Source organism: Oryctolagus cuniculus, chromosome 20 (genome assembly GCF_051225735.1).
Source record: "Oryctolagus cuniculus isolate XC-2025 breed Fujian yellow rabbit chromosome 20, ASM5122573v1, whole genome shotgun sequence".
Lineage (NCBI taxonomy): Eukaryota > Metazoa > Chordata > Mammalia > Lagomorpha > Leporidae > Oryctolagus > Oryctolagus cuniculus.
Window position 1 is genome coordinate 31,113,273 of NC_142886.1, and position 24,959 is coordinate 31,138,231.

The 24,959-nt window shown below is 39.8% G+C and overlaps 1 protein-coding gene across 21 annotated transcripts in view; it reads right to left on the reverse strand.

The window, feature by feature from the left end:
• The window catches only part of CEP128 (centrosomal protein 128), a 478,907-nt gene that overhangs the window by 265,955 nt on the left and 187,993 nt on the right, over positions 1-24,959 (reverse strand). For 20 of the 21 annotated variants that reach the window (XM_089322694.1, XM_070065335.2, XM_070065333.2 and 17 more), the window contains one exon: positions 22,161-22,325. In XM_089322694.1, the coding sequence (XP_089178820.1) occupies positions 22,161-22,325 (165 nt within the window). Of the gene's footprint in view, positions 1-20,822; positions 21,749-22,160; positions 22,326-24,959 lie in introns of those variants that run through there. The other variant, XM_089322698.1, reaches the window with a different exon arrangement.

Sequence of the window (24,959 nt, forward strand, 5' to 3'; positions counted from 1 at the left end):
AATCATAAAAGGTAAAATGACGTTTTAGAACAAGAAACACAAATGATATTTTCTTTCAACTTTTGTTAAAATAATAATCAAAACAGGGGCCAGCGCCCTGGCGCAGCAGGTTAAACCTCTTCCTGTGGCACTGACCTCCTATATGGGCACCAGTTCTAGTCCCGGCTGCTCCTCTTCCAATCCAGCTCTCCTCTGTGGCCTGAGAAAGCAGTGGAAGATGGCCCAAGTTCTTGGGCCCTGCACTCACGTGGGAGACCAGGCAGAAGCTCCTGGCTCCTGACTTCAGATTGGCACAGCTCCGTTACAGCCATCTCGGGAGTGAACCAACAGAAGGAAGACCTTTCTCTCTGCCTCTCCCTCTCACTGTCTGTAACTCTACCTCTTAAATAAATAAATAAAAAATATTTAAAAATAATCAAAATAAGGGCAGGCATTTGGCCTAGTGATTAAGATGCTACTTCAGATGCCCACATCCCATGTGGAAATGCCTGCTTCAGATTCGTGGCTCTGCTCCCGATTTTAACTTCCTGCAAATGTGCACCGTGATAGTAGCTCAAGTACTTGGGTTCCTGACAACCATATGAGGGACCTGGATTGAGTTGCCAGCTCTTGGCTGAAGCCTGGCTGAGCTCTGGCTGTTGCGGCCATTTAGGGAATAAAGCAGTAGACAGGAGATAGTCATTCATTCATTCTCATTCTCTCTCTCTGTCCATGCCTTTCAAATAATTTTTTTAAAAAATGAATGAATGGAACTTTCAGCCAAAAGCAAAGATTTCATAACTTGTCTTGCACCTTTTGTCCAGGCTTATCTTCCTTTTCAGTCTCTCATATTTTTACTATTTGCAGCTTCTTAGATATGCCTACTTAGTCTTCCCCTGACCACAAATGATGTATATGTAATGATGTATATAATGCTGCCTGAGCTACTACTACTTCAAAGTGGGGTGCGTAGCCAAGAATCAGCATTTACCTTCAAGGTACTCAGAATGGAATGATTAAAAAAAATATATATTTTTTTAAAAGGGAAAGAGAGAGATTTCTTCTATCCACTGGTTCACTCCCCAAACATCCAGAACAGCTACTGGGGCTGGGGCTTGGCCAAGTCAGGAATTCCATCCAGGTCTCCCATATGGGTGGCAAGGACTCAAGTACTCCAACCATCATCTGTTACTTCCTAGGTACATTAGCAGGGAGCTGGACTGGGAGCAGAGTAGCTAGAAATCAAAACAGCACTCCAGTATGGAATGCAAACATTACAAACAGTGGCTTAACACACTGAGCCATCATGTCAGCCTCAGATTGGAACCATCTGTCAGCAGCCAGCATTAAGCCTGCAAAAAGCCTAATGCTTAAACTAGAACAATTAGTTACCAATTTATGATGAGAACTATAGCTGTTTGTGTCAGCATAACCAGCACATTGTCTTCCTCTAGATTCATCAAGAAAGGAAATCAAATTCTAATCAGAATATTGTTGCATCAACAAGAAATCAGAGAAAAGAGAATTCATTTTATTAACAAAATACTTAGATGACATCAGGTTAACACCATTCTACCATGTCCAGTCACAGATCAGGGATTTAGAAACCACAACAGCGGTAGCATTCCACTCTTCTGGGTAGCCTTTGGATGGAAGGTACTAAGGTCTAACTCCTTAACTTTCAGCTTTGTCTGTTAAGACTTTCCTTCCAGCTTAACACACAATTTCTACTGACATTTTCACCAAGTCTTGTTCTTATCTAGCAGCTTTTCCAAAAAATTAACAACCTGGTTCCAAAGAATATTTGGTAATTTTATACTTTACTTAGGAGGAAACAACCTCACTGTCAGGTCCCTAAGGGAAGACACTTGCTGCTATGGTTTGGATGTGATTTGAGTGGGTCCCCCTAAGGTCTTTGCACTGAAAACTCTGGTCCCAGTGTGCTGATGTTGAGAGGTAGTGGAAACCTTAAGAGGTAGAGCCTAATAGAAGGTCATCGGAGGTGCTGCCCTCAGAAGAGATCAATGTAGTTCTTGCAGGAACCAGGTTAGCTCTCTCTCAAGTCAGTTATTGTGAAAAGAGTAAGCCCAGTCTCTGAATCTCTCGGGCTGCCTATCTCACCATGTGACTTCTTCCGTAGCTCTGCCACTGTGATAGCATCTGCCTTGAGCCCCTTACCAAAGGTTAACGCACATATGGATTGTTCCTCGGCACCTGTTTCCCATATTTCTTATCTTTCAAAGTTATGCATCAAACCCACTCCTTTTTTTCCTGATCTTCCAAAGCAGACCACTCCCATAGTATTTTAGTCATGATTTAAAAAAAAAAAATTTCAGGTTGCAATACAATTGTTTGTACACTTGTCTCCTCAATGAACTAATTTCAGGAGACCATAAAACATGCTTACAACCATTTAAACTTCTACCCCTGACTTTTCTGTATAAGTGATTTCAACATCTTTTGGACACTCAAATTCAACACTATGCAGAGGATTTCATTAACTACCATCCAGTTCCCTGCTCTCAGAGACTACTGAGTTGTGTGAGCAGGTTTTGCCCTCTACATATTTAAGACCTACAAAGGCTGCAGTGTTCTCATTAGTATGATGCTAATAAAGAAAATACTCTTCCAGGGATTACTGATGTATTCGAAGACTGCCAATATTCTAAACCCAAGCAATTCTCAAAGCTGTTTTAATTGACTTTTCTTCTCTTGCTTCCCTCATAGTCTCTCTTACATCCAGTATCACTTTACTGTGGACCCCATGACTTGTCTCTTTTTAATAAAACTATTTCCATCTTTCATTATTTTTAAGAATCTTGATATTGTCAAAAAAAATCTATAAATTCAATGTTTAGCAAAGACAGAAAATGTCATGACATACTCCACTATCCTCTGTGAGATAATTAGCATACAATATCAAATCTCCCTTTGAAGTAAAACTCACTGGAACATGGGCAATCTTGAACCTTACAAGTCAGTAGATTCAACTATCTGTTCTTTCAGGATCCTCTTCCATGACACTTCTATTGAGCATCTCAAGTTTTAAGGAACAGAGCCCCTGACTGACAAAGCCGTAAAAATCGTAGCATTCGTGTATATGCTGGACTTAAATTAAAGAAATGAATTTCCCATCCCTACTAAAGTTTCTGACCTTCCAGGTAAAGATTTTTGATGTTTTCCATTTTTTTTTTTACTAGATTCCAATCACAACACCCCACTGCATCCATCCTCTGCATGTGCTCCAAGCTCCTAAATCTAAGAGTTTCAAGTCTTTCAATTCTGTACTTAATCAGCTATAATTTCATTCATTCATTCACAAATATCTGTGAAGACCTTAACAATACATTATTCTGTGCATCACAAAGAGTAAGCAAGATAAACAAAGCTCCTGCCTTCATAGAGCTAACAAACATCCCATAAAACTGTAGCTTGTGAGAACAGCACTGTGGTGCAGAGGGCCTGCAAAGCCAGCATCCCATGAGTCCTGGTCCAATTCCAGGCTGCTCTACTTCTGATCCAAATCTCTGCTGATGCAAGCGGGAAGGTGGCGGAAGAGGGTCCAAGTGCCTGGGGCTCTGCTATCCACGTGGCAGAACCGGATGGAGTTCTGCGTTTCTGCCTTTGGCCTGGCACAGTCCCAACATGGCAGTCATCTGGGGAGTGAACCAGCAGATGGAGGATTCTCTCTCTCTCTCTTTCTCTCTCTCTCTTTCTCTCTCTCTAATTCTGCCTTTCAAATAAATCCTTAAAAAAATTTTTTTTTCACTGTGTTCTGTCCTGTTCTTCTGGCTTGGGAATATGTATTTGAACACTAATGACAGAATCAAATGAATTAGTTCTTTCTTCTAGTTTCATGTAACAGCTGTAGCAACTGAGCAAGCACAGCTAATTCTAGGGGAGGAGTGTGGCAGAAAATCGGCTGAAGATAATCCAAACTTGCTGCCAATTTGGGAACATCTGAATAAATATGGGCAGATGATAATATTTAGGCATTATTTTGAATTCTCCGTTCTTCTTGTGAATTCAGAGAGGACATCATTACAGCATCTTGTAACAAGACTAACAAAAAACTACCATATGTCTAGAGAGCCAGAGGTAAGATACAGGTATTTTAGAGACTATTTAGAAATGCGGAAAACACAGTCCAATTTCAGTATTTCAGGGCAAGTGGAAACAGATGCTTGAGGCTGAGGACTATAAGGAGCCTCCCTAGAGGTAGGGAAGGAGGGAGATAAATGAAGCAGACTGTATCAGTAGAGGGAATCCCAGAAGAGACACGTCCTCGACGATGCCAGAGCTTGAGAAAAAAATCTTAATGAACAAACTCAACACTTAATTTTACAACTCAGTAAAGAAACGCCCAAAAACAAAAACAAAACAAAATAACTTGATGAAAGGCAAAGAGCATATAACCCACAGCCTTAATTCTCTGACTCATCTACACTGGAGATGTACATATATATATATATGTATATATATACACATATATATATATGTAAAAACTGCTCTTGGCCAATTTTAATTAAAAAGTGTACTAATAACACACAAAGCAATTCTACTGTCTGACAGCAGAGGTTTTATAAAGCTTCCATTTTAGAAAAAGAAATCATATATTGTTCACATTCATCTGTAAAGAAAATAAAAGCAAAGACTGCTCACAATCTCATAATACACACACACACACACACGCACACACACACACTACTGACTAGCTTGGTCAACTGATCTGTAATTCAAAGGGCAAGAAATGCAGATCTAATTATATTTAACTTGGCCAGGCACCATGGCTCAATAAGCTAATCCTCCACCTGCGGTGCCCGTACACCGGGTTCTAGTCCTGGTCGGGGTGCTGGATTCTGTCCCGGTCGCTCCTCTTCCAGTCCAGCTCTCTGCTATGGCCCGGGAAGGCAGTGGAGGATGGCCCAAGTCCTTGGACCCTGCACCCACATGGGAGACCAGGAGGAAGCACCTGGCTCCTGACTTCAGATCAGCGCAGTGCACTGGCCGCAGCGGCCATTGGGAGGTGAACCAATGGAAAAGGGAAACCTTTCTCTCTGTCTCTCTCACTGTCCACTCTGCCTATCAAAAATAAAAAATAAAAAATAAATTACATTTAACTTTCAGTATGTCCTCTACAATTCAGAACAGACTCAGATCCTCAAAAGTTTATAGGGAGGGTCGGCGCTGTGGTGTGGCAGGTTAAAGCCCTGGCCTGCAGCACCAGCATCCCATATGGGTGCCAGTTCGAGTATCAGTTGCTCCACTTCCTATCCAGCTCCCTGTTAACGTGCCTAGCAAAGCAGCAAGGATGGCCCAAGTCCTTGAGACCCTGCACGCATGTGGGAGACTCGGAAGAGGCTCCTGGTTCCTGGTTTTGGATCGGCCCAGCTCCAGCTGTTGGAGCCATTTGGGAGATAAACCAACAGATGGAAGACTTCTCTCTCTGTCTCTACCTATTTTTCTAACTCTATTTTTCTAACAGTTCTTTAAACACCTTTAAAAATCACATTAAGTAAGGCACATTCACAAGGACTAAGCAAATAATTCACACAAAGAATATTTTCCCATTACTGAAAACTAAATTAGGTAACATAACAATGTTTCAGCCTCAAGGCCATCTTTAATACATCAGTTATGGGTGGGAGGGAGATAAGATAAAAGGTAGAGAAAGAGAGAGAACAAATAATATTAAGGGTCAAAATTAAAACTAATAAAAATTCATTCAGTTATTCAAATGCTAGATGGTTGAAACTGTAGATCTGCATGCACCACCTAAAAAGTTTTCAGAAAGAATGTATCTGTAGCTAAGACAACTTGCATACCTGGGCTCTAAAATAAGGCCCCAGCACTGCAGGATACATCATTAAACTTTCCTAAACAAAAACTGGATCTTTCTGGAAGTCGTTTGTCTGAATCTCTAAATATGGCTCGTACTTCTTATACCAATAGTGGACTTACTTGTAAAAAGTTAAGATGTAATTTGAAATGCCAACCAGAGACGAAACTATAGCACAACTGAAACAGAGGGGATTTGCTATGGAGATTATAGAAAATTTTTAAGAACTTAATCTGGAAAAACACCACAGTGAGGTTCCAATTGTCTTGTGAAATGCCCCCCCCCCCACCAAAAATACATTTAGCACATCCCATAATGCCTTTTATCAAATTCTTTTGGTAAAGACAGATTTTGGGGCCACTGCTATAGCACAGTTGATTAAGCCATCTCCTGCAGTGCCAGCATCCCACTTGGGCTCTGGTTCAGTCCTGGCTACTCTACTTCTGATCCAGCTCTCTGCTAATTTGCCTGGGACAGGGGCATAAGATGGCCCAAATACCTGAGCCCCTGAATACACATGGAAGGCTCAGTGAAGCTCCTGGCTCTCTGCTTTGGCCTGGCCCAGCCCTGTCATAGTGTCCATTTGGGGAGTCAATCACCAAATGGAGAATTTCTCTGTCTGCCTCTCCCTTGATTTCTGTAACTATATCTTTCAAACAAATAAATACATCTTTAAAAAAAAAGATTATATCTAATGGCGAATTTCTTATATTCCAAGTACAGATATACATTAAGAACATAGCTCAGACCTAAATCTATAAAAGGGGAAAGTGACACTTTGAGAAGCAATGACTTTGAACAACCCTTGTTTCAACTGTTGAGGCATAGTTTTTATTTATACTATTTATTGAACTCTTTCCTTAACATAGAGTTAGTAATATGTGTATAAAGTTAACTGAAAATAGATCTTAGTGAAAAATAAGAATGGAAATAGGAGAGGGAGAAGGAAGATGGGTGGGAGAGCGTTTACGGTGGCAAGAATCACCATGTTACTAAAGCTGTAATTATAAAATGTATGAAGTACAAAATAAAAGGTTTCTGGAGGGAAAAAAAGAACACAGTTCAGTATCAAAAATAAACAAAAAAAAACCCAAAGCATTATAAAGTAATGGCAAGTTTGAACTCAAGAGTTCAGATGATTTTGAATAAACCTCCAGAGATTCAGTCTTCATTTATGCTTTGCCTTGTATGAGACTAACAGTACTCAGAAATAAAGAGGCCAAGGGCAAGTTATTAACAGTTCTCCACTCACAAAAGTTCAGTAACATGAAACTCCTTCCTCCCCTGCATGCCTACTGTATACAGCTTTTGTACTGGCAACAGACAACCTGAGCTCTCAGAAATCTGAGGTGCTACTTCTGCATTCCCTGTGGCACCTCACACAAGTTTCTACTGCATTACCTACTACCATATGTATCTCTTAATGTCTGTCTCCTGAAGAGAATGTAATTGCCTCTCAGGCAGGGTCTTATTCCTCTGCCTACTAGAGAGTCTCACATAGCAGTTAATCAATAATGTCTTTCTGGAATATAAATATCCTTTCATATTCTACTCATTCACAACTTTTTTTGTGTGTATCCTCCATGTATCAAGCATAACAGACACCCCACTATAGAATAATGAAAAGATGAAAAGAATACAATCTCTGAACCTAAATTGAATTTGGTGTTCTAGAAAGTTTGCTTTGTTATAGATGATTTTTTTTAAGATTTATTTTTATTTATTTCAAAAGCAGACTTACAGAGGAGAGAGAGGGAGGGGGGAGGGGAGAGGGGGAGGGGAAGAGGGAGAGGGAGAGGGGGAGGGAGAGAGGGGGAGGAGGAGGGAGAGGGGGAGGCAGAGAGGGGGAGGGGGAGGGGGAGGGGGGGAGGAGGAGGGAGAGGGGGAGGCAGAGAGGGGGGAAGGAGGAGAGAGGGGGGGAGGCAGAGAGGGGGAGGGGGAGGGAGAGGGGGAGGCAGAGAGGGGGGAAGGAGGAGAGAGGGGGGGAGGCAGAGAGGGGGAGGGGGAGGGAGAGGGGGAGGCAGAGAGGGGGAGGGGGAGGGAGAGGGGGAGGCAGAGAGGGGGAGGGGGAGGGAGAGAGAGGGAGGAAGAGGGGGAGAGATCTTCCGTTCACTGGTTCAGTCCCCAAATGGCCTCTAGGTCTCCCATATGGGTGCAGGGGCCCATGCACTTGGGCCATCCTCCACTGCATTCCCAGATGCATCAGCAGGGAGCTGGATAGGAAGTGGAGCAGCCAGGACTCAAGCATGGGATCTTACTTCCCTATAAACTTTTGAGGATCCAATATGGGATTCCAGCACCACAGGTGCCAGCTTTACCTGCTAAGCCACAATACCGGCCCCCACCAGAAATAGAAAGCTGCTGTCACTGTCAAGACAAGATAATGTCACACAAGTGAAAGCTCTAGCACTGTTAAAAAATAATCAGATGCAGAATCAACGTTAAACATACAGCCAGTAAGATCTGTTTCATGAGTTGAGTTGGGTCGGGTCCGCGTGTGGGAGAATGACTCAGTTCTTTAGAGATACTGAACAAGCATTAGAAGACTGGTTTTCTGAAACAAAATATACTCTCTTCCTTCTCTTTTACATTATTTCCTTCAGAGAAGTAGATGGTCAATGTCATGTTAACCGAGAGCCTTAGTAAAACATTTGAGCTAATAGAAAACAGGCATGGCTTATCAGAACACTGGCTGTATGATTTGAAAGCATATTAAAACTTCGGTGTGGGCCGACACCACTGCTCACTAGGCTAATCCTCCGCCTGCGGCACCGGCACCCTGGGTTCTAGTCCCAGTCGGGGCGCCGGATTCTGTCCCGGTTGCCCCTCTTCCAGGCCAGCTCTCTGCTGTGGCCAGGGAGTGCAGTGGAGGATGGCCCAAGTACTTGGGCCCTGCACCCCATGGGAGACCAGGAGAAGCACCTGGCTCCTGCCTTCGGATCAGCGCAGTGCGATGGCTGCAGCGCACCAGCCTCGGCGGCCATTGGAGGGTGAACCAATGGCAAAAGGAAGACCTTTCTCTCTCTCTCTCTCTCTCTCTCTCTCCACTCTGCCTGTCCAAAAAAATAAATAAATAAAAAATTAAAAAAAAAAAAACTTCAGTGTGAATGATTTCCAAGTATATTACCTAGTCTTAGACAGGCTTACTGAAATTATCTATAAAACATAAAAAAAGGAAAATCAAATGTAAACTTTTAACCCCATTTTTAAGGTAATTATTCTTGCCTCAGGCTTCTTCTTATCTTCGTCTATGGCAATACTGAGCAACACAAAGATCAGTAGCAGCAAAATGTGGTAGGATATATAAACTCCTAAAAGTTAATACTCAAAAGTCAGAAATAAAAATACATGCTAAAGGGCATTTAATGTATTCCTTAAGTTATGGGACAATTTTGTAATTATTATATATTTTTCTTATGTCAAATACCTGGGAACAGAAATCACATTAGTTATTTAAATCAGTCACTTTTGATGCATTTCTATGTCTGAAACAAAATATGGACAAGGAAACAAACAACCAGGCTTTGAAATTATGCATTTGGAAATGCATGTTGCATAATTTTCAAAATAAAATAATTATCATTCATCTGAAGAAAAATGTTGGAAGCTTACACCATCTTTAAAAACAATCAATATATCAGCCCAGCATTGTGGCGAGGCAGGGAAAGCCACTACCTGCAATGCCAGCATTCCATATGGGTGCCGCTTCAAGTTCTGGTTGTTCCACCTCCAATCCACCTCCCTGTTAATGACCGAGAAGAGCAGCAGAAGATGGCCCAGGTGACGGGGCCCCTGTCACCCATGTGGGAGACTCACATGAAGCTCCTGGCTCCTGGCTTCAGCCTGTCTCAGCCCGTTGTGACCATCTAGGGAGTGAACCAGCAGGTGCAAAATCTCTCTCTGTCTCTGTCTCTCTGTCTCTCTCTCTCTCTGTGACTCTTTCAAATAAATAAATCTTTCTTAAAAAAAAAAAAAAAAAAAAAACCTGGGCTGGCATTGCGGTGTAGCAAGTAAAGCTGCCACCTGTGGTGCCAGCATCCGAGAGGGGCACCAGTTCATGACCCAGCTGCTCCACTCCCAATCCAGCTCCCTGCTAACAGTCTGGGGAAAACAGTGGAAGATGGACCAAATGTTTGGGCCCTTGTTACTCATGTGAGGGAACCAGTCCTGGCAGTTGCAGCCATGTGGAAAGAAAACCGGCAGATGGAAGACCTCTCTCTAACTCTTTCTTTTTCTCTATGATTCTAACTTTCAAATAAATAAAACTTTTAAAAATTCAGTTTTCTTTCTTTTCTCTTTTTTATTATCTACCCATGCATTTATTCTTATGAGAGCATATGTGGGGGTCGGCTCCGGGGCACAGTAGGTTAATCCTCTCTCTGCAGTGCTGGCATCCCCTCTTCCTATCCAGCTCTCTATGGCCTGGGAAAGCAGTCGAAGATGGCCCAAGTGCTTGGACCCCTGCATCCGCATGGGAGACCAGGAAGAAGCACCTGGCTGCTGGCTTTGGATCGGCGCAGCTCTGGCCATTGCAGCCATCCAGGGAGTGAACCAATGGAAGGAAGACCTTTCTCTCTGTCTTTCTCACTGTCTATAACTCTACCTTTCAAATAAATAAATAAAATCTTAAAAAAAAAAAAAAGGAAAACAGCTTAAAAGTAAAATTCAACTAATTCATGCTAATTTTTTCCTAAAATTTATAGAATATTGTTTGTTGAACATTAAATACTAAAATGAAATTGAGAGGCCAGCATTGTGACATGGTGGGTAAAGTTGGCACCCATATGATTGCCAGTAGTGTCCCAGCTGTTCCACTTCTGATCCAGCTCCCTGGTAATGGTCTGGAAAAAGCAGTGGAAGATGGCCCAAGTGTTTGGGCGCTCCTAACCATGAAGGAGACCCAGATGAAGCTCCTGGTTCCTGACTTTCACCAGCCTAGCCAGCTGGGGAGTGAATCAGCATATGGAAGATCTCTCTCTGTCTCTCCCTTGCTATCTGCAACTCTTTCAAATAAATGAATAATCTTAAAAAAAAAAAAAAGAAATTTAGTTAATAAGAACTCAAATGGTGAGAAAAGAAAAGTTCATTAGAAATAAACCTGGACGTTCATTTTATATTACCTGTTAGAATCCACTAATGGCCGGCGCTGCGGCTCACTAGGCTAATCCTCCACCTTGCGGTGCCGGCACACTGGGTTCTAGTCCCAGTCGGGGCGCCGGATTCTGTCCCGGTTGCCCCTCTTCCAGGCCAGCTCTCTGCTGTGGCCAGGGAGTGCAGTGGAGGATGGCCCAAGTGCTTGGGCCCTGCACCCCATGAGAGACCAGGAGAAGCACCTGGCTCCTGCCATTAGATCAGCGTGGTGCGCCAGCCACAGCACGCTGGCCGCGGCAACCATTGGAGGGTGAACCAATAGCAAAAGTTAGACCTTTCTCTCTGTCTCTCTCTCTCACTGTCCACTCTGTCAAAAAATTAAAAACAAACAAACAAACAAAACAGAATCCACTAATGCAAGCTAAGTTTGCTTAACTTCAAGCAAAGCACTGAAACAGATGATCCAGAACCTTTGATCGGCCTATTAACTCTGATTTCCCTTATGGCAACCAATGGTACTGTTATTCAATCTAACACCTTTTTATAATGGTATCAACTAGAACTACAGATATAATAAATCTAAATAACAGTACAGGATTTAATGGAAGTGCCCAATATGATAGTTTAATTTCTTACCATCCTAGTGTCAAATAATCAGTGAGTTAAAGATTAAATTGCACTACTCCAGAAGAATTTGAGGTCATGAACCAGTAAGACTGGCTGACCAACTTCACTCCCAGAGCAATGAAAATAAACCTCTATGGTTATAAATGGCTGGCAGAGAAATCACTACCAAAGGAATAGCTAGAAAACTAGAGGAGGCTGGTGGTATGGCATAATGGGTAAAGCCAATGCCTGTGGTGCCAGCATCCCTTATGGGCACCAGTTCAAGTCCCACTTGCTCCACTTCTGATCCTGCTCCCTGCTATTGCACCTGGAAAAGTAGCAGAAGATGGCCCAAGTCCTTGGGCCCCTGCACCCACATGGGAAACCTAGAAGAAGCTCCTGGCTCGGGCCTCAGATTGGCCTAGTTCTGGCCATTGCACCCATCTGGAGAGTGAACCAGTGGATGGAGGCTCTCTCTCTCTCTCTCTCTGTATATGTGTGTCCCCATCTAACTCTGCCTTTCAAATAAATAAATCTTTAAAAAAAAAAAAAGGGGAAAGAAAGAAAATGGCGGAGACAAGATGTGCTTTTATCCACCTTTCTTTTTGCTCCTCTAACTACCATAGCTAAACATTTAACTGCGTCCTCCTGTGTTCATTGTTTATTCACTTCACTTCTGCATTTTACAGTTTTCTCAATACCTGACAGTGTTTCATACACAGGAATCAGTCAACCTCTGTAAAAGTCAAGGAGTACTCTGCACTTAATGACTAAAAATAACTTCATTAAAAGCACTTGATAAAGGAGAATTGCACCCGCATGGGAGACCAGGAGGAAGCACCTGACTTTTGGCTTTGGATCAGCACAGCATGCCGGCCACAACGCACCAGCCAGCTGTGGCGGCCATTTGGGGGGTGAACCAAAGGAAAAGGAAGACCTTTCTTTCTCTCTCTCTCTCTCTCTAACGCTGCCTGTCCCAAAAAAAAAAAAAAAAAGTGGGAATCTTATTTTGCAAAGTAATAAATACTTTAAAGAACATACAAAACTAAGAATCATATATTCTTATACACAATCAAAAATAGGAGTCCTAAATAGGTCAATTTAGAACCAAAACACAAATTTTTAAAAATTGACAGATAACACTGCATATTTTCATTGTGTATGACAAGATGGATACATAGGAAGGTAAGTAGGGGTAAGTGAGGTAGGAGGTAGATAGGTAGAAAGAATTCAGAATATCAAATATTTATAGTAGATCATATAAATGGCTAATTAACAAATACACAATCTCACATGGTTATCACTTTTCAGTGAGAACACTTAACATCCACTCTCTTTATACTTTTGAAACACAGAACTTAAAATTACTGACTCATTTTTTTCTCCCCTGACAGATATTTTTAGGTAGAAATTTAAGGTTTTAATTAAACAAAATCACTGATGACTTCCATTCTAAAATCTGTGCCAAACTAAAATATAAAAGAGCATGTGGTAATAATCTCTTAAATGTAATAACCCTAGATTTAAATGTAATGCCAACAGTTCAACAATAACAAAAAAACACAGATGTGGGCCCTTTTGCAGGCATTAAGGGGGAAAACACAATGAATTTATGGTCATATCCAATTTATACCATGTTTCTATGCAGCGTAAAGTAAGTAATGATATTCTCTCACCTTCAGCTTCTACCATCTGTAAATATGGGTATCATAATTACACTTGGAAATGTGAAGTATAACTATCATTGTTTAAAGATCTGCATTATGTATGAAATACTATTTTAAATGGTTTTATCCAATATAGCCAAAGTTTTTAAGTGGGTTATATGGTATCACTTCACAAATCATTTTAAAAAAGCATTTCATGGTATAGGGAAAAAATATATTTCTATGACTTCTGATCTATCTAACACTTAGATTTCTAAGAACTGCTTTACCCATAGATTTCTCACAATCTGTAGTCTTTAAGGTATCTCCTGTTTCATCAGTTACTCTTTTAAAAACATTATTAACAGAAAACAATGTCCTCTAAAGAGAGTTATATATAATTATTGAAATACATAAGTAAAAACTGAGATAACTGAATCTCTCAAATAAACTACATAAGCTTTCTAATGGCCAGAATTTTATTTTATTTTATTTTATTTTTTACCAATTCTGACACGCTGGAAAAATTGGATTGGTAACTCTAAGTCCTATTTCTATGTCTACCAAAGGATAGCTGGGAGTTCTTGGGCAAATTAATTAACTCTCTGGGCCAGAACCTCATCCTTCAAATGAATTTTTGGGAGATGGTAATACTTAAGCTTCCTTTATACCTTATAATTAGTTATGTGCCACAAAGCAATACTGTGGTTACTAACACATCATGTTTATGACAGTGGTCCCATAAGATCATATACTGCTGAGCGATAACATGGTCATCCTAGTTTGTATAAGTGCACTCACAGATGCTCTCATCATGATGAAATCACCAAAGACGCATTTCTCAGCATGTATCACTAGTGTCAAGGGATGCATGGTCATACACTGACACCAAGTGTTTTCGAAAATAGCAGACTATCCTCTACTGAGAGCTACCTTGAAAACTCTGAATGCTTTAGTATGTTAAAGAAAAGATAACACAGACATTTTTCAAGGGAGAAAAACTGAGAAACTACTAAAGATGTTCCAACATAGTCAAGGCCAGATATCTAAAAAGTATGGCAACCAGAAGGCAGTATCTCCTATGACAGAGAAAGTTTCACATGTGGATGAGACAATGGTGGCATTAAAGAAGAAAACTAAAGTGAGGGTGGCAAGTACTTCTGTTATCTTCCAGTAGCAAGAAGATAATTTTATAATGCTGATTAGAATAAACAAGACCAACATAAAAGGATACTTCAAAAAAGTTGTAGAAAATGTAATTAAAACCTAAGGGTATTTTGATGCAAAAAAAATTTGAATTTCATCTACATTTACAATATAGTTTCCAATAAGATTGTGAAGACCATTCACATGTATGAATTTCAAAAAAATTTTGCACCAAAAGAAATATATCTTTTTTAAGATTTTATTTATTTATTTATTTGAAAGGCAGAGTTACAGGGGGAGGAGGGGAGAGACAGAGAAAGTTCTTCCATCTGCTGGTTCACTCCCTAAATGGCCCTAATGGCTGGAGCAAGACCTATCAGAAGCCAGGAGCTAGGAGCTTCTTCCAGGTCTCCCACATCAGTGGAAGAAGCCCAAGAACTTGGGTAATCTTCTATTGCTTTCCCAGGCCATAGCAAAAAGCTGGATTGGAAGAAAAGCAGCTGGGACCAGAACCAAAGCTCATAGGGGATTTCGGCGCTACAGAGGCTGGCCCCAACAAGTATATCTTTTAATATCATTTTCCACAAATTGGTGAAGAGCTCTTGTATTCTCAAAACAATTTCTTATTTTCTTGTAAATTTAAAATGAATAATTAGAAAACTACATTGTTCTTTTAATTGTACTGGAAAATATAATTATCTCATGAAAATAATCTCAGAATATTTCTATCATACCATTTTGGCACTGCATATGTGGATATCTCCATAAAATACACTATATATTTTGATAATATATCCATGCCTATAAAACATAAGGACAAGGAGAATATGTGCAGTACAAACAGAATGTCAACAAAATAATATTTTCTTAATTTTGGGCACTAGCTATTGATGGAATATATAAGCATATTCAAAATTAATCAACATGTAAAAATATATTTACTACAATTACTTGAAATCTCTAGGAGAGGCGGGGAACATTCAGCCCACAGACAGTATAAGGCCCATGAAGTTACTTGGTTTGTCCACAGGTGGGATCCAGAATTCAATACAACTAGAGCAGGCCACTTTTTAAGTTGACAACTTTGTATGGCCCACAAATGATGTTACCAATATCCAAATGGTCCTCGGAAAAAAGGGTCCCCACCGCTGCAGCAGGAAGATAATTTATACCTAGCTGAATATGAAAAAAATTTTTAAATTACATCAGATACAGATCTCTATAGATCAGATATTTGAAACCTACATGATGTATATTTCAATAGTGACTAGCTGATCAAAATGATTTGATTACCCATTAACTTGATTTGCAGATTCCTGTAAATTCAATAAAAATATACTTGATATAATAATTATTTTGCATTTCTAGATAAATGACAGGAAAAATTTTAAAGTAATGTCATAAGATCTTTTAGAAACGAAAGGAAACCAAGTATTTTTCTATGAAATTTAAGCAAAAGTAGTAATAAAAATTCTTCCTGTAACATTTCAAGAAAGCATTATGCTAAGAAAGATGCTCATAATAAAATCTCAAATCCATATATAAAAATTCTGTGGGCTGCATAATACTTGTTCTCTTTCTCATGTAAAATCAGAAAGTAACATTTGACAAAGCAAAATCAGATGTTGGAAACAATGCATTTAATTACCACATCTCTACTGAATACACGAGGAAAATACACTGAAGGTATTTATTCTGTGCATATATACGAACAGCAATCTTCTCTCACCAATTAATGTTACCACTAGTGTTAATGTATTATATGACTTTTGATGCAGCTATAACATTTCTTAGTTTATCAACTAATAACATGACAAGAAATACAACCTAACATGAAACAGTCAAAATAATAAGTTTTTTTCTTACAGAAAGGTACACCAATTGGTTAAGCAGCATCACAATATTACATTTGGGATGAGTATGCAGAAATACCACTTTATTAAGGAAACAAGAAAAGTCTTCCTTCTTAGAAGAGCAGAGATGCATTAGATAAACTGCCTTCAATCAAACGCTCCATTTATTAAGTTCACTGCATGGCTTGAAGAGTAATCTTTGGGCTGGTAGTCATTGCATTTTCCTTCATTGACAATGCATTCATTTATTTTGTTTTTCTTATTTTCCTCAGATCTTATATACCTGGATACGTGTATGTACACCAGATGTTCAAAAAAGTCTTCAAAAAATTTCATGGAAAATACATATTATGAAAAAACTAGGCAGTTTCAAAAACTGTTTGTACCAAAATACTTATCTTTGAATTCTACTTTCCCATGTCCTCTCTGCAGTACTCCTCCTCCACAGTTTACTTATAAATTATGCAGGTTCAGTGTCTCATCTTAGAGGTGAAAACATGAAAAAAAGTGATTCTTCTCTTCAAACAACGATCATAATTATAAACTTCCCACCTGTTAGTTTGTGTAACACACATGACTTCAATTACTTATTGACAGAATTGCCAGCTCTTTTCACATGTACGCTCTTTGTGGACCATCTGTCTTAAATGAGTCAACATAATCTGGCTCCAGATCTCCAATCAGTATAGATCTGTGGCTTTATTATTTGGGAGATCTTAGTTACATTATTATTATTAACAGATCATTAGGCAGAACATATGTTGTCAATCATTATTTGCTGACTGGTTGCCTACTTGGTTAGAAGACCAATATTCATATATTTAAAAACAGTAACAAAATAAGGGCAGCTACTATTAAGTAGGATATTATTTGCTACCAACCATTTTGCCAATAATTTTAAATTTATTTTTCATACTTAGTCCTATAATAAAGCATGTATTTGAATTTCAGAAACTCACCTAAAGCCACAAATCTAGAAAAGGATTCAAATCTGATGTTTTGCCCAGAACCACTAATGCTATACTACCTCTTAAAGAGAAAGCTCTTACATGTATATGGCTCAACCCAAGGAAATTTTGATTCACAGTAAACTGTACTTAAGAATGAGTCACACAGAATGGCGGATGTCCTAAACAACACTCTGGCCTCAGAATCAGCCCTAAAGGCATTCGGATCTGGCTGAAAAGCCCATGAGAGTATTTCAGGCATGGAAAGCCAAGACACTCTGGCAAAAAAAAAAAAAAAAAAAAAAAAAAAACACAACACAAACACCTAAATTAAAGATCTCTGTGAGTGGGATCCCAGTGGAAAGAACAGGCCTTCAAAGAAGGAGGTACCTTTCTCTGACCTTGTCTAAATAAGATAAGAGTCGGTGAACTCAAAAGGCTTCCATAGCCTTGGAAACTCATGACTGGAGCATAGGGAGATTACTGATGCCATAAACAGGAGTGTCAATTTGTAAAGTCAACAACAGGAGCCACTGTGCACTTACTCCTCATGTAGGATCACTGTATTTAATGTGCTGTACATTGAGATTCAATGCTATAATGAGTACTCAAACAGTATTTTTCACTTTGTGTTTCTATGTGGGTGCAAACTGTTGAAATCTTTACTTAATGTATACTAAACTGATCTTCTGTATATATAGAAAATTGAAAATGAATCTTGATATGAATGGAAGGGAGAGAGAGCGGGAAAGGGGAGGATTGCGGGTGGGAGGGAAGTCACTGGGGGAGGGGGAAGCCAGTGTAATCCATAAGCCGTACTATGGAAATCTATATTCATTAAATAAAAGTTAAAAAAAAAGAATGAGTCAATAACTTATCTGGTGAAGTATTAAGCCTTTTTGTGGGGAGCAACCCGGACTGGACTAAGTTACTGGAATTAAGACTTGTTCTATGCATCTGCTCTCCCACGGTGTGGCGCTGGGAGAGGAGAAAACAGCTTCTGCACAGCTGCCTCCAGTTCAGCCAATAAACTGTAGGACTTGCTCCTGATTGGAGGAGAGCAGCGTACTCGGCGTGTGGGCAGCCGAGTTGGGATTGGCGGAGGAGGACTATGAAGGAGGGGAGAGACGGCATGCACCAGGGAACATCTAAGGGGAACATCTAAGGGGAACATCTAAGGCGAACACCTGTGCCGCTCCCGAGAGAGCCGGCCGGCGGTGTGCTGCTCCCCTGCGGAAGTGGGGAAAGTGGCCAGGGGGAACCGCCCTTCCACAGAGGTGGAAGGGACAGTAGCCAACCCGGGAAGAACCAGCAGCAAACCCGGGAAGGGCCAAGCAGACGAAAGAACAGCGCAGGGTCCTGTGTCGTTCCTCCGCGACGAGGGGGAGCGACATAATGGTGCCGTGACTCGGATATGAAGCCTAGGCAGGGTTTAGTGTCGTTCCTCCACGAAGAGGGGGAGCGACACCTTTTTACTATAATGCACCTTTAAAATGTTATCTCAAAAACTAAAAAAAAAAAGTGGGGGGGGGAGGACAGTGAGCAAGACAGAGGAAGAGGGAGGGAGGGAGAGACCATCAATATGCTCTTAGAATTGCATCTACAAGATGCCAGCGTTGTGGAATAACGGGTAAAGCTGCCACCGGTTCGTATCCCAGCTGCTCCACTTCCGATCCAGCTCTCTGCTATGGCCTGAGAAAGCAGTACAAGATGGCCCAAGTCCTTGGGTCCCTGCACCACGTGGAAGACCCAGAGGAGGTTCCTGGCTCCTGGCTTCAGATTGGCACAGCTCGAGTCATTGAGGCCAATTGGGGAGTGAACCAGTGGATGGAAGCCTCTCTCTCTCTCTCTCTCTGCCTCTACTTCTCTGTGTAACTCTGCCTTTCAAATAAATAAATATTTTTAAAAAAGAATTGCATCTACAAATGACACTGAATGTTAAAAAATTAAAATTTTAAAATACTAAAAAGCATATGATCCAATCAATCAAAAGTACATAACAATCATATATACCCAAAATAAATATGAAAAAAAGTATGTAAGCTTAACAGTTAGGCTTCTCTATCTGTATATTCAACCAACCATAGACTGAAAATAATCAGAAAAAGTTCTTCTGCACTGAACACACACAAACTTTTCTTTCTTGCCATTACTCCCTAAGCAATACAATAACTACATAGCATTTACATTAGATTAGGTATTACCAGTAATCTGGAAATTATTTAAAGTATATAGGAGGATGTGTAAAGGTCCTATTATACAATGGGCTTGAGCATCTTTGGATCTTAGTATCTATGGGGCTCCTATCTTTTCCCTGCCTTGGCATCCACTGCCAGAACTTGATTATATAAGGGATCTTCAAAAAGTTCATGGAAAACCCATATTAAGTAAAAGCCAGGCATAGATTTCAACAGTTTATTGCACCAAAATAAACTTATCTTTTAATTCCATTTTCCATGACCTTTTTAAATTACCCTCTTAAAGTTTAATTTATTTTTTTCAATTTAAATCTTTTTTTGAAAGACACTGAGAGTGACAGACAGAGGCACTAAGACAGAGAGACCTCCCATCTGCTGGTTCACTCTCCACATGTCCACAAGAGCCAAGGTTGGTGCATACCGAAGTCAGGAGGCTGGGACTCAATTTGGCTTTCCCATTTGGGTGGCAGGGACCCAAGAATTTGCATCATCTCTCACTGCATCCCAGGATACACAATAAACAGTAAGAAGCTACAATACAGAACAGCGCCAGGACTCAAACCCAGCACTCTGATACGATCACATCCCAGGCAGCAACTTAAGCATTTCACCAAATGCCTACCCTCTTCCTACAGTTTTTACAACTAAAAGGGACTGTACTGCTAATGACCCCACTATGTGCTGACCAACTACAGACCTGTAGCCCATGTGGAACTTACGCTCAGGATTCCACACAAGATGCTCAACATATACCAATGAAATAAAATGATGAACTCATTTTTTTGTTAAAGATTTATTTATTTATTTGAAAGACAGAGTTACAGAGAAGGGTAGAACCAGAGAGAGAAAAGTCTTCCACCCACTGGTTCACTCCACAAATGACTGCAGGGTCAGAGCTGAGCTGATCCAAAGCCAGGAGCCAGCAGCCTCTTCTGAGTCTCCCACATGGATGCAGGGACCCAAGGACTTGGGTTATCTTCTACTACTTTCCCAGGCAATAGCAGAGAGCTGTATCAGAAGTGGAGCAGCCAGGACATGAACCAGTGCCCATATGGGATGCCGGTGCTGCAGGCCAGAGCTTTAACCCACTGCGCCACAGTGCCGGCCCCAAATGATGAACTCGTAGAACTGTTCTGAGGTGAATGTTCCATTTATATGAATGTGTAATAACACAAACATCTGGAACATCACAAACAGAATCAGTGACAAAACATTTACTTCAAGCAATGCAAAGAAAACTTTATTTTCGATGTATCAAAATTTGCAACACTGTTTCTTAAATGCAGATAAGGAAATCTAAAACATGTTAAGGCAATTTTCTGACTAAAATTTACTTATGGAAAAGCTATATTTTCCATATCTAAAAAACTATATCCATGGCAATGGTACCCTGGCAACAGATACATTACATAATGTGAACATCACACACAATCAAAACAAAACATTACATAAAAACAAAATCACAGCCATTGTCACTACAGGCCAAAATTTAGTCATTAAAGCTACAAAACAACATATTTCCTTGGTTTTAATAATTAGTAGTTTTATTTAAATATAAACGTGAGGGTTACACTTTACAATCAAACAGGAAAGGTATATAAAGTATTAAGAAAGCATCTTCCCAGAAATCTACGAACACTTTTATGACAGCCCATCTCATGACAGTTTCCTCACCATAGATGCTAGGAAAACTGATCAAGTAGGGCACTCATTTGGCCCCTGTCTATACCTCCTTCCCCTTATTGTCACTACTTTAATATTCTTTTTTACATTTGATTTGTCACACTCCACTGAAAATCATTTTATGAAATTGGTAGAAGACACAGAAAGAAAATTTAAATACACTGTCTTCTATTCTTAGATGACATGTTATCACAAAAGAATCTCAAATGTAGTAACTTCTAAAAATCCCTAGTACTCTACCCATCACATGATATATGGCAATCACTCAAAATGTTAAAAGAAGGCAATGAGCTTGGTAGGGAAGAACCAAAGTTACAACCTTCTTGACCTTCACTCTGCAACTATCAAAGAGAGGATAATAGGTTCAATTAAAAAAAAAAAAGCTAATAGGATTAAAAGTTACAGTGCCTAGCATGTAATGAACACTTAACCATTAACTTTTATTTTGAGCCTGACTTTCCTCAAAGATTCAAGGAAATCAATAAAATCTAACTGTCATAGTATGAATGCTTATGTCCCTCCAGAATTTAAATGTTGATACCTAATCTCCAGTGCTTGATATTTGCAGGTGACTGGTTTATGAAGGTGGAGCCCTCATGAATGGGTTGAATGTCATTATTACAGAGATCTCAGAGAGCTCCCTGGTCCCTTCTGCAATGTGAGGACAGAACAAGAAGGTATCATCTATGAACCTGAAAGTGGGCCCCCACAAACTGAATCTTCCAGCACCTTGACGTTGAACTTACCAACCTTGAAGAGCCTGATAAAAAAAAAAAAAACTTCTGTTGCTTTTAAGCCATTCAGTATGTCACAGTAGCTCTAACAAAGCAAGACACTAACCCAAAGGGTTGCACGAAGCAAACTAGCAGACACGTGGAAATCTTAAATTCCTGACATATAGCAGGTCCTCAATAAATCATTACTCCTTTATTTTCCACCTAGCAACTAAATTCCTATTTTAAGACACAGAAGAAACTTAAAATCAAATATATTAGATGGTATTGATTGTATAAAAGAATAAAAATCACAGTGCTCTAATAAATTATCATTTTTCTGGCACCAATACATTTTCCTATGAAAAACTACAATTAGCATTAATTAATATATATAATATGTCCTAGAAGGATTGAAAAACTGAAACAAGTCTTTTAAATTCAAATTCAAATTTTTACCTTTTCTTCTAGCTGGTCCTTCAAACACTGATATTTTAGCTTCAACTTTTTGTTCTCATTTTCATTCTGGCTTAACTCCTCTGTCAGTCTCTCACACTGTGACTTCAGCTTCTCTAGCTGACAACGATGGACTTTAGCTATATTCTTATCTTCTACACTTTCGGCCTAAGAAAAAGGAAAAAAGCCAAATTATACCAAGCAAATTATTCATTTTATCAATGGGAAAATACGTGAAGATTTTACCTTCTTCAAATTATTCCATAAAAATTAAAATAAACACCAAGTAAATTTTTTTTCATTTATTCAATCACTGACCAGCACTGAGCAGGCATTTACTAAGTGACAAGTGCTGGACCAGGTGCAAAGCTAACAGATACAAACAGTAAACAGGACAAATCCATCTGATAGCAACGAATAAGAAGTGCTTAAAGTGTAAGGCGAGTAGTCTGGCAATGCAGACACACCAATTCTGCTAAAAGGGGAAGGAATCATTAGAGAAGTGTCCCCAACGGGATATACTACGAGAGCATGTCGCTGACCAATCAGCTTCCTCATCTACAGGGAGGAGAGTTCCTCATTCCTCTGCTTCCTAAATCATGATTTTTTACAAAAAAAATAAGTTCTTTTTATGTAATGTAATTATTGGGGCTAAAAAGAGTATGAATTTTAACAGCCAAGAAACTACAGACTTAATATGAAAGAGTTTATCAGTGATTATTTCAGCATCAATACCATCATAAAGTACTGTTTATCAATATTATGTAGAATATAATCAGAAACAACCTCTAACAAATGAACATTTGGAATAATCTATTCTGTATATGAGATTCAATGAAGATTTGTCAGATATATGATAAAGAAATTTCAAATGACAACAGAACAGAAATATTCTGTGTCAGACACTAGTCTAAGACCATTTGGTGTTCAGTTTTTCTTCATCTCATCCTCACAACAACCTGTCCAGAAAGGCAATATTAATGCCTTACCATATCTTTGTTGCAACTGATACAAAGAGAAGCTAATTACTTGCCCAAGGGTATATAGTGGAAAATACCTATGAGACGATGTCATTTAGAACTAACAAAGGAACTGATTTTCCTTTATGAGCAATCCTGTATTCACAGCCCCAAAATAAGCTTACAGAATAAGGTTTCTCATCAGGAAAACTGGCCAATTACAATGTTTTCAGTAGAATGCTTTAACTTCTCTATCCTATAAAAAGCTCAGGTAAATAAGATTTCCCTGTAAGGTCAGCAGAGTGCTCAAGCCAGCTCACAGGGAATCTCGAGAGCTGATGCCATTCACTCTACCCACTTCATTTCTCTACAGTGGCCTCATTTGATAGCCTGAAATCATCCAGGATGGGCACCTTTACACCACTAAACCTAGCAAATATTCTTCTAAGTCAGAGAAGTTTTTCTACGTGAGAATCTTCTGTTAAATATGTATCAGCACACCATTCCCTAAGTTTGATTAAAAACTTATTTACTGTTCTGACTTTTATTACATTTACATTTTATGTTAAGGACTACAAAGTGATACTGTATTCACAACAAAAGATACTCTTTTCCCTACGTTATTCATGAAGCATAAAAAGATAAACTAATCTGACAAAGATTACTTGGCCAGCAAGTGAACAAAGTATATAATTCCAATCCTCTACCTCTGATCACAACAAAAGGGTCTAAAAAATGATTTTGTAGAAATTACAATGAGGCAATAGCTAGATACCCTGAAAATATTAGTCAAGCTACAGAATGCAATTAAAATATTTTAAATTTAAATATAGGTAGAAGAATGATTCTAAATGGCAAAAAAGTGTGCCTAATTTGTACAGAGAAAAATATATGGGTGAGGGCTGGCATTGTGGTGCAGAGAGCTAAGTTGCCTCTGGGCACACTGGCATCCCGAATCAGAGTGCTGGTTCAAGTCCTGGCTACTCTATTTCCAACCCAGCTTCCTGTGAATGGACCTGGGAAGGCAGAGGAAGAGGTCTTCATTTCTTGGGTCTCTGCCATCCATGTGGGAGACCAAAAAAGAATTCCTGGCTTCTGGCTGTTGCAGGCATTTGGGGAATAAACCAGCAGATGGAAGGTCGGTCGGTCAGTCTCTCTCTTTCCATTACTCAAATAAACACACACACACACACACACACACACACACACAATGCATCCAAACAGAAAATGTAGTGAACCCGTGATGATGAAGCTGCAACATGCATAAAGCTACTGATCCAAAACCCCACTGTGCATAGTCAGTATAGTAAATCTCCTATAAGGACCAGTTAACAACTTTTTAATTAACATAAATAAGCAAAAATATAGGATTATGACAACAAAATGCATAATATTAAATCTAATTTATTTGCTTTAAAAAGAAACTACTTGGGGCTGGCACTGTGACGTAGCAGGTAAAGCCGCCACCTGCAGCACCAGCATCCCATATGGGTACCGGTTTGAGTCCCGGCGGCTCCACTTCCAATCCAGCTCTCTGATATGGGCTGGGAAAGTTGTAAAAGACAGTCCAAGTCCTTGAGCTCCTGCACCCATGTGGGAGACCCAGAAGAAGCTCCTGGCACCTGGCTTCAGATCAGCACAGCTCCAGTTGCTGCGGCCAAATGGGGAGTGAACCAGTGGATGGAAGACCTCTCTCTCTCTCTCTCTGCCTCTGCCACTGCCTCTCTGTAACTCTGTCTTTCAAGCAAATAAATAAATCTTCAAAAAAGTAAAAATAAAAAAGGAAACTACTGGGCTCTCAACAATCTCTGGCTCTCCCCTCAGCTCTTCTGCTACTGCTATA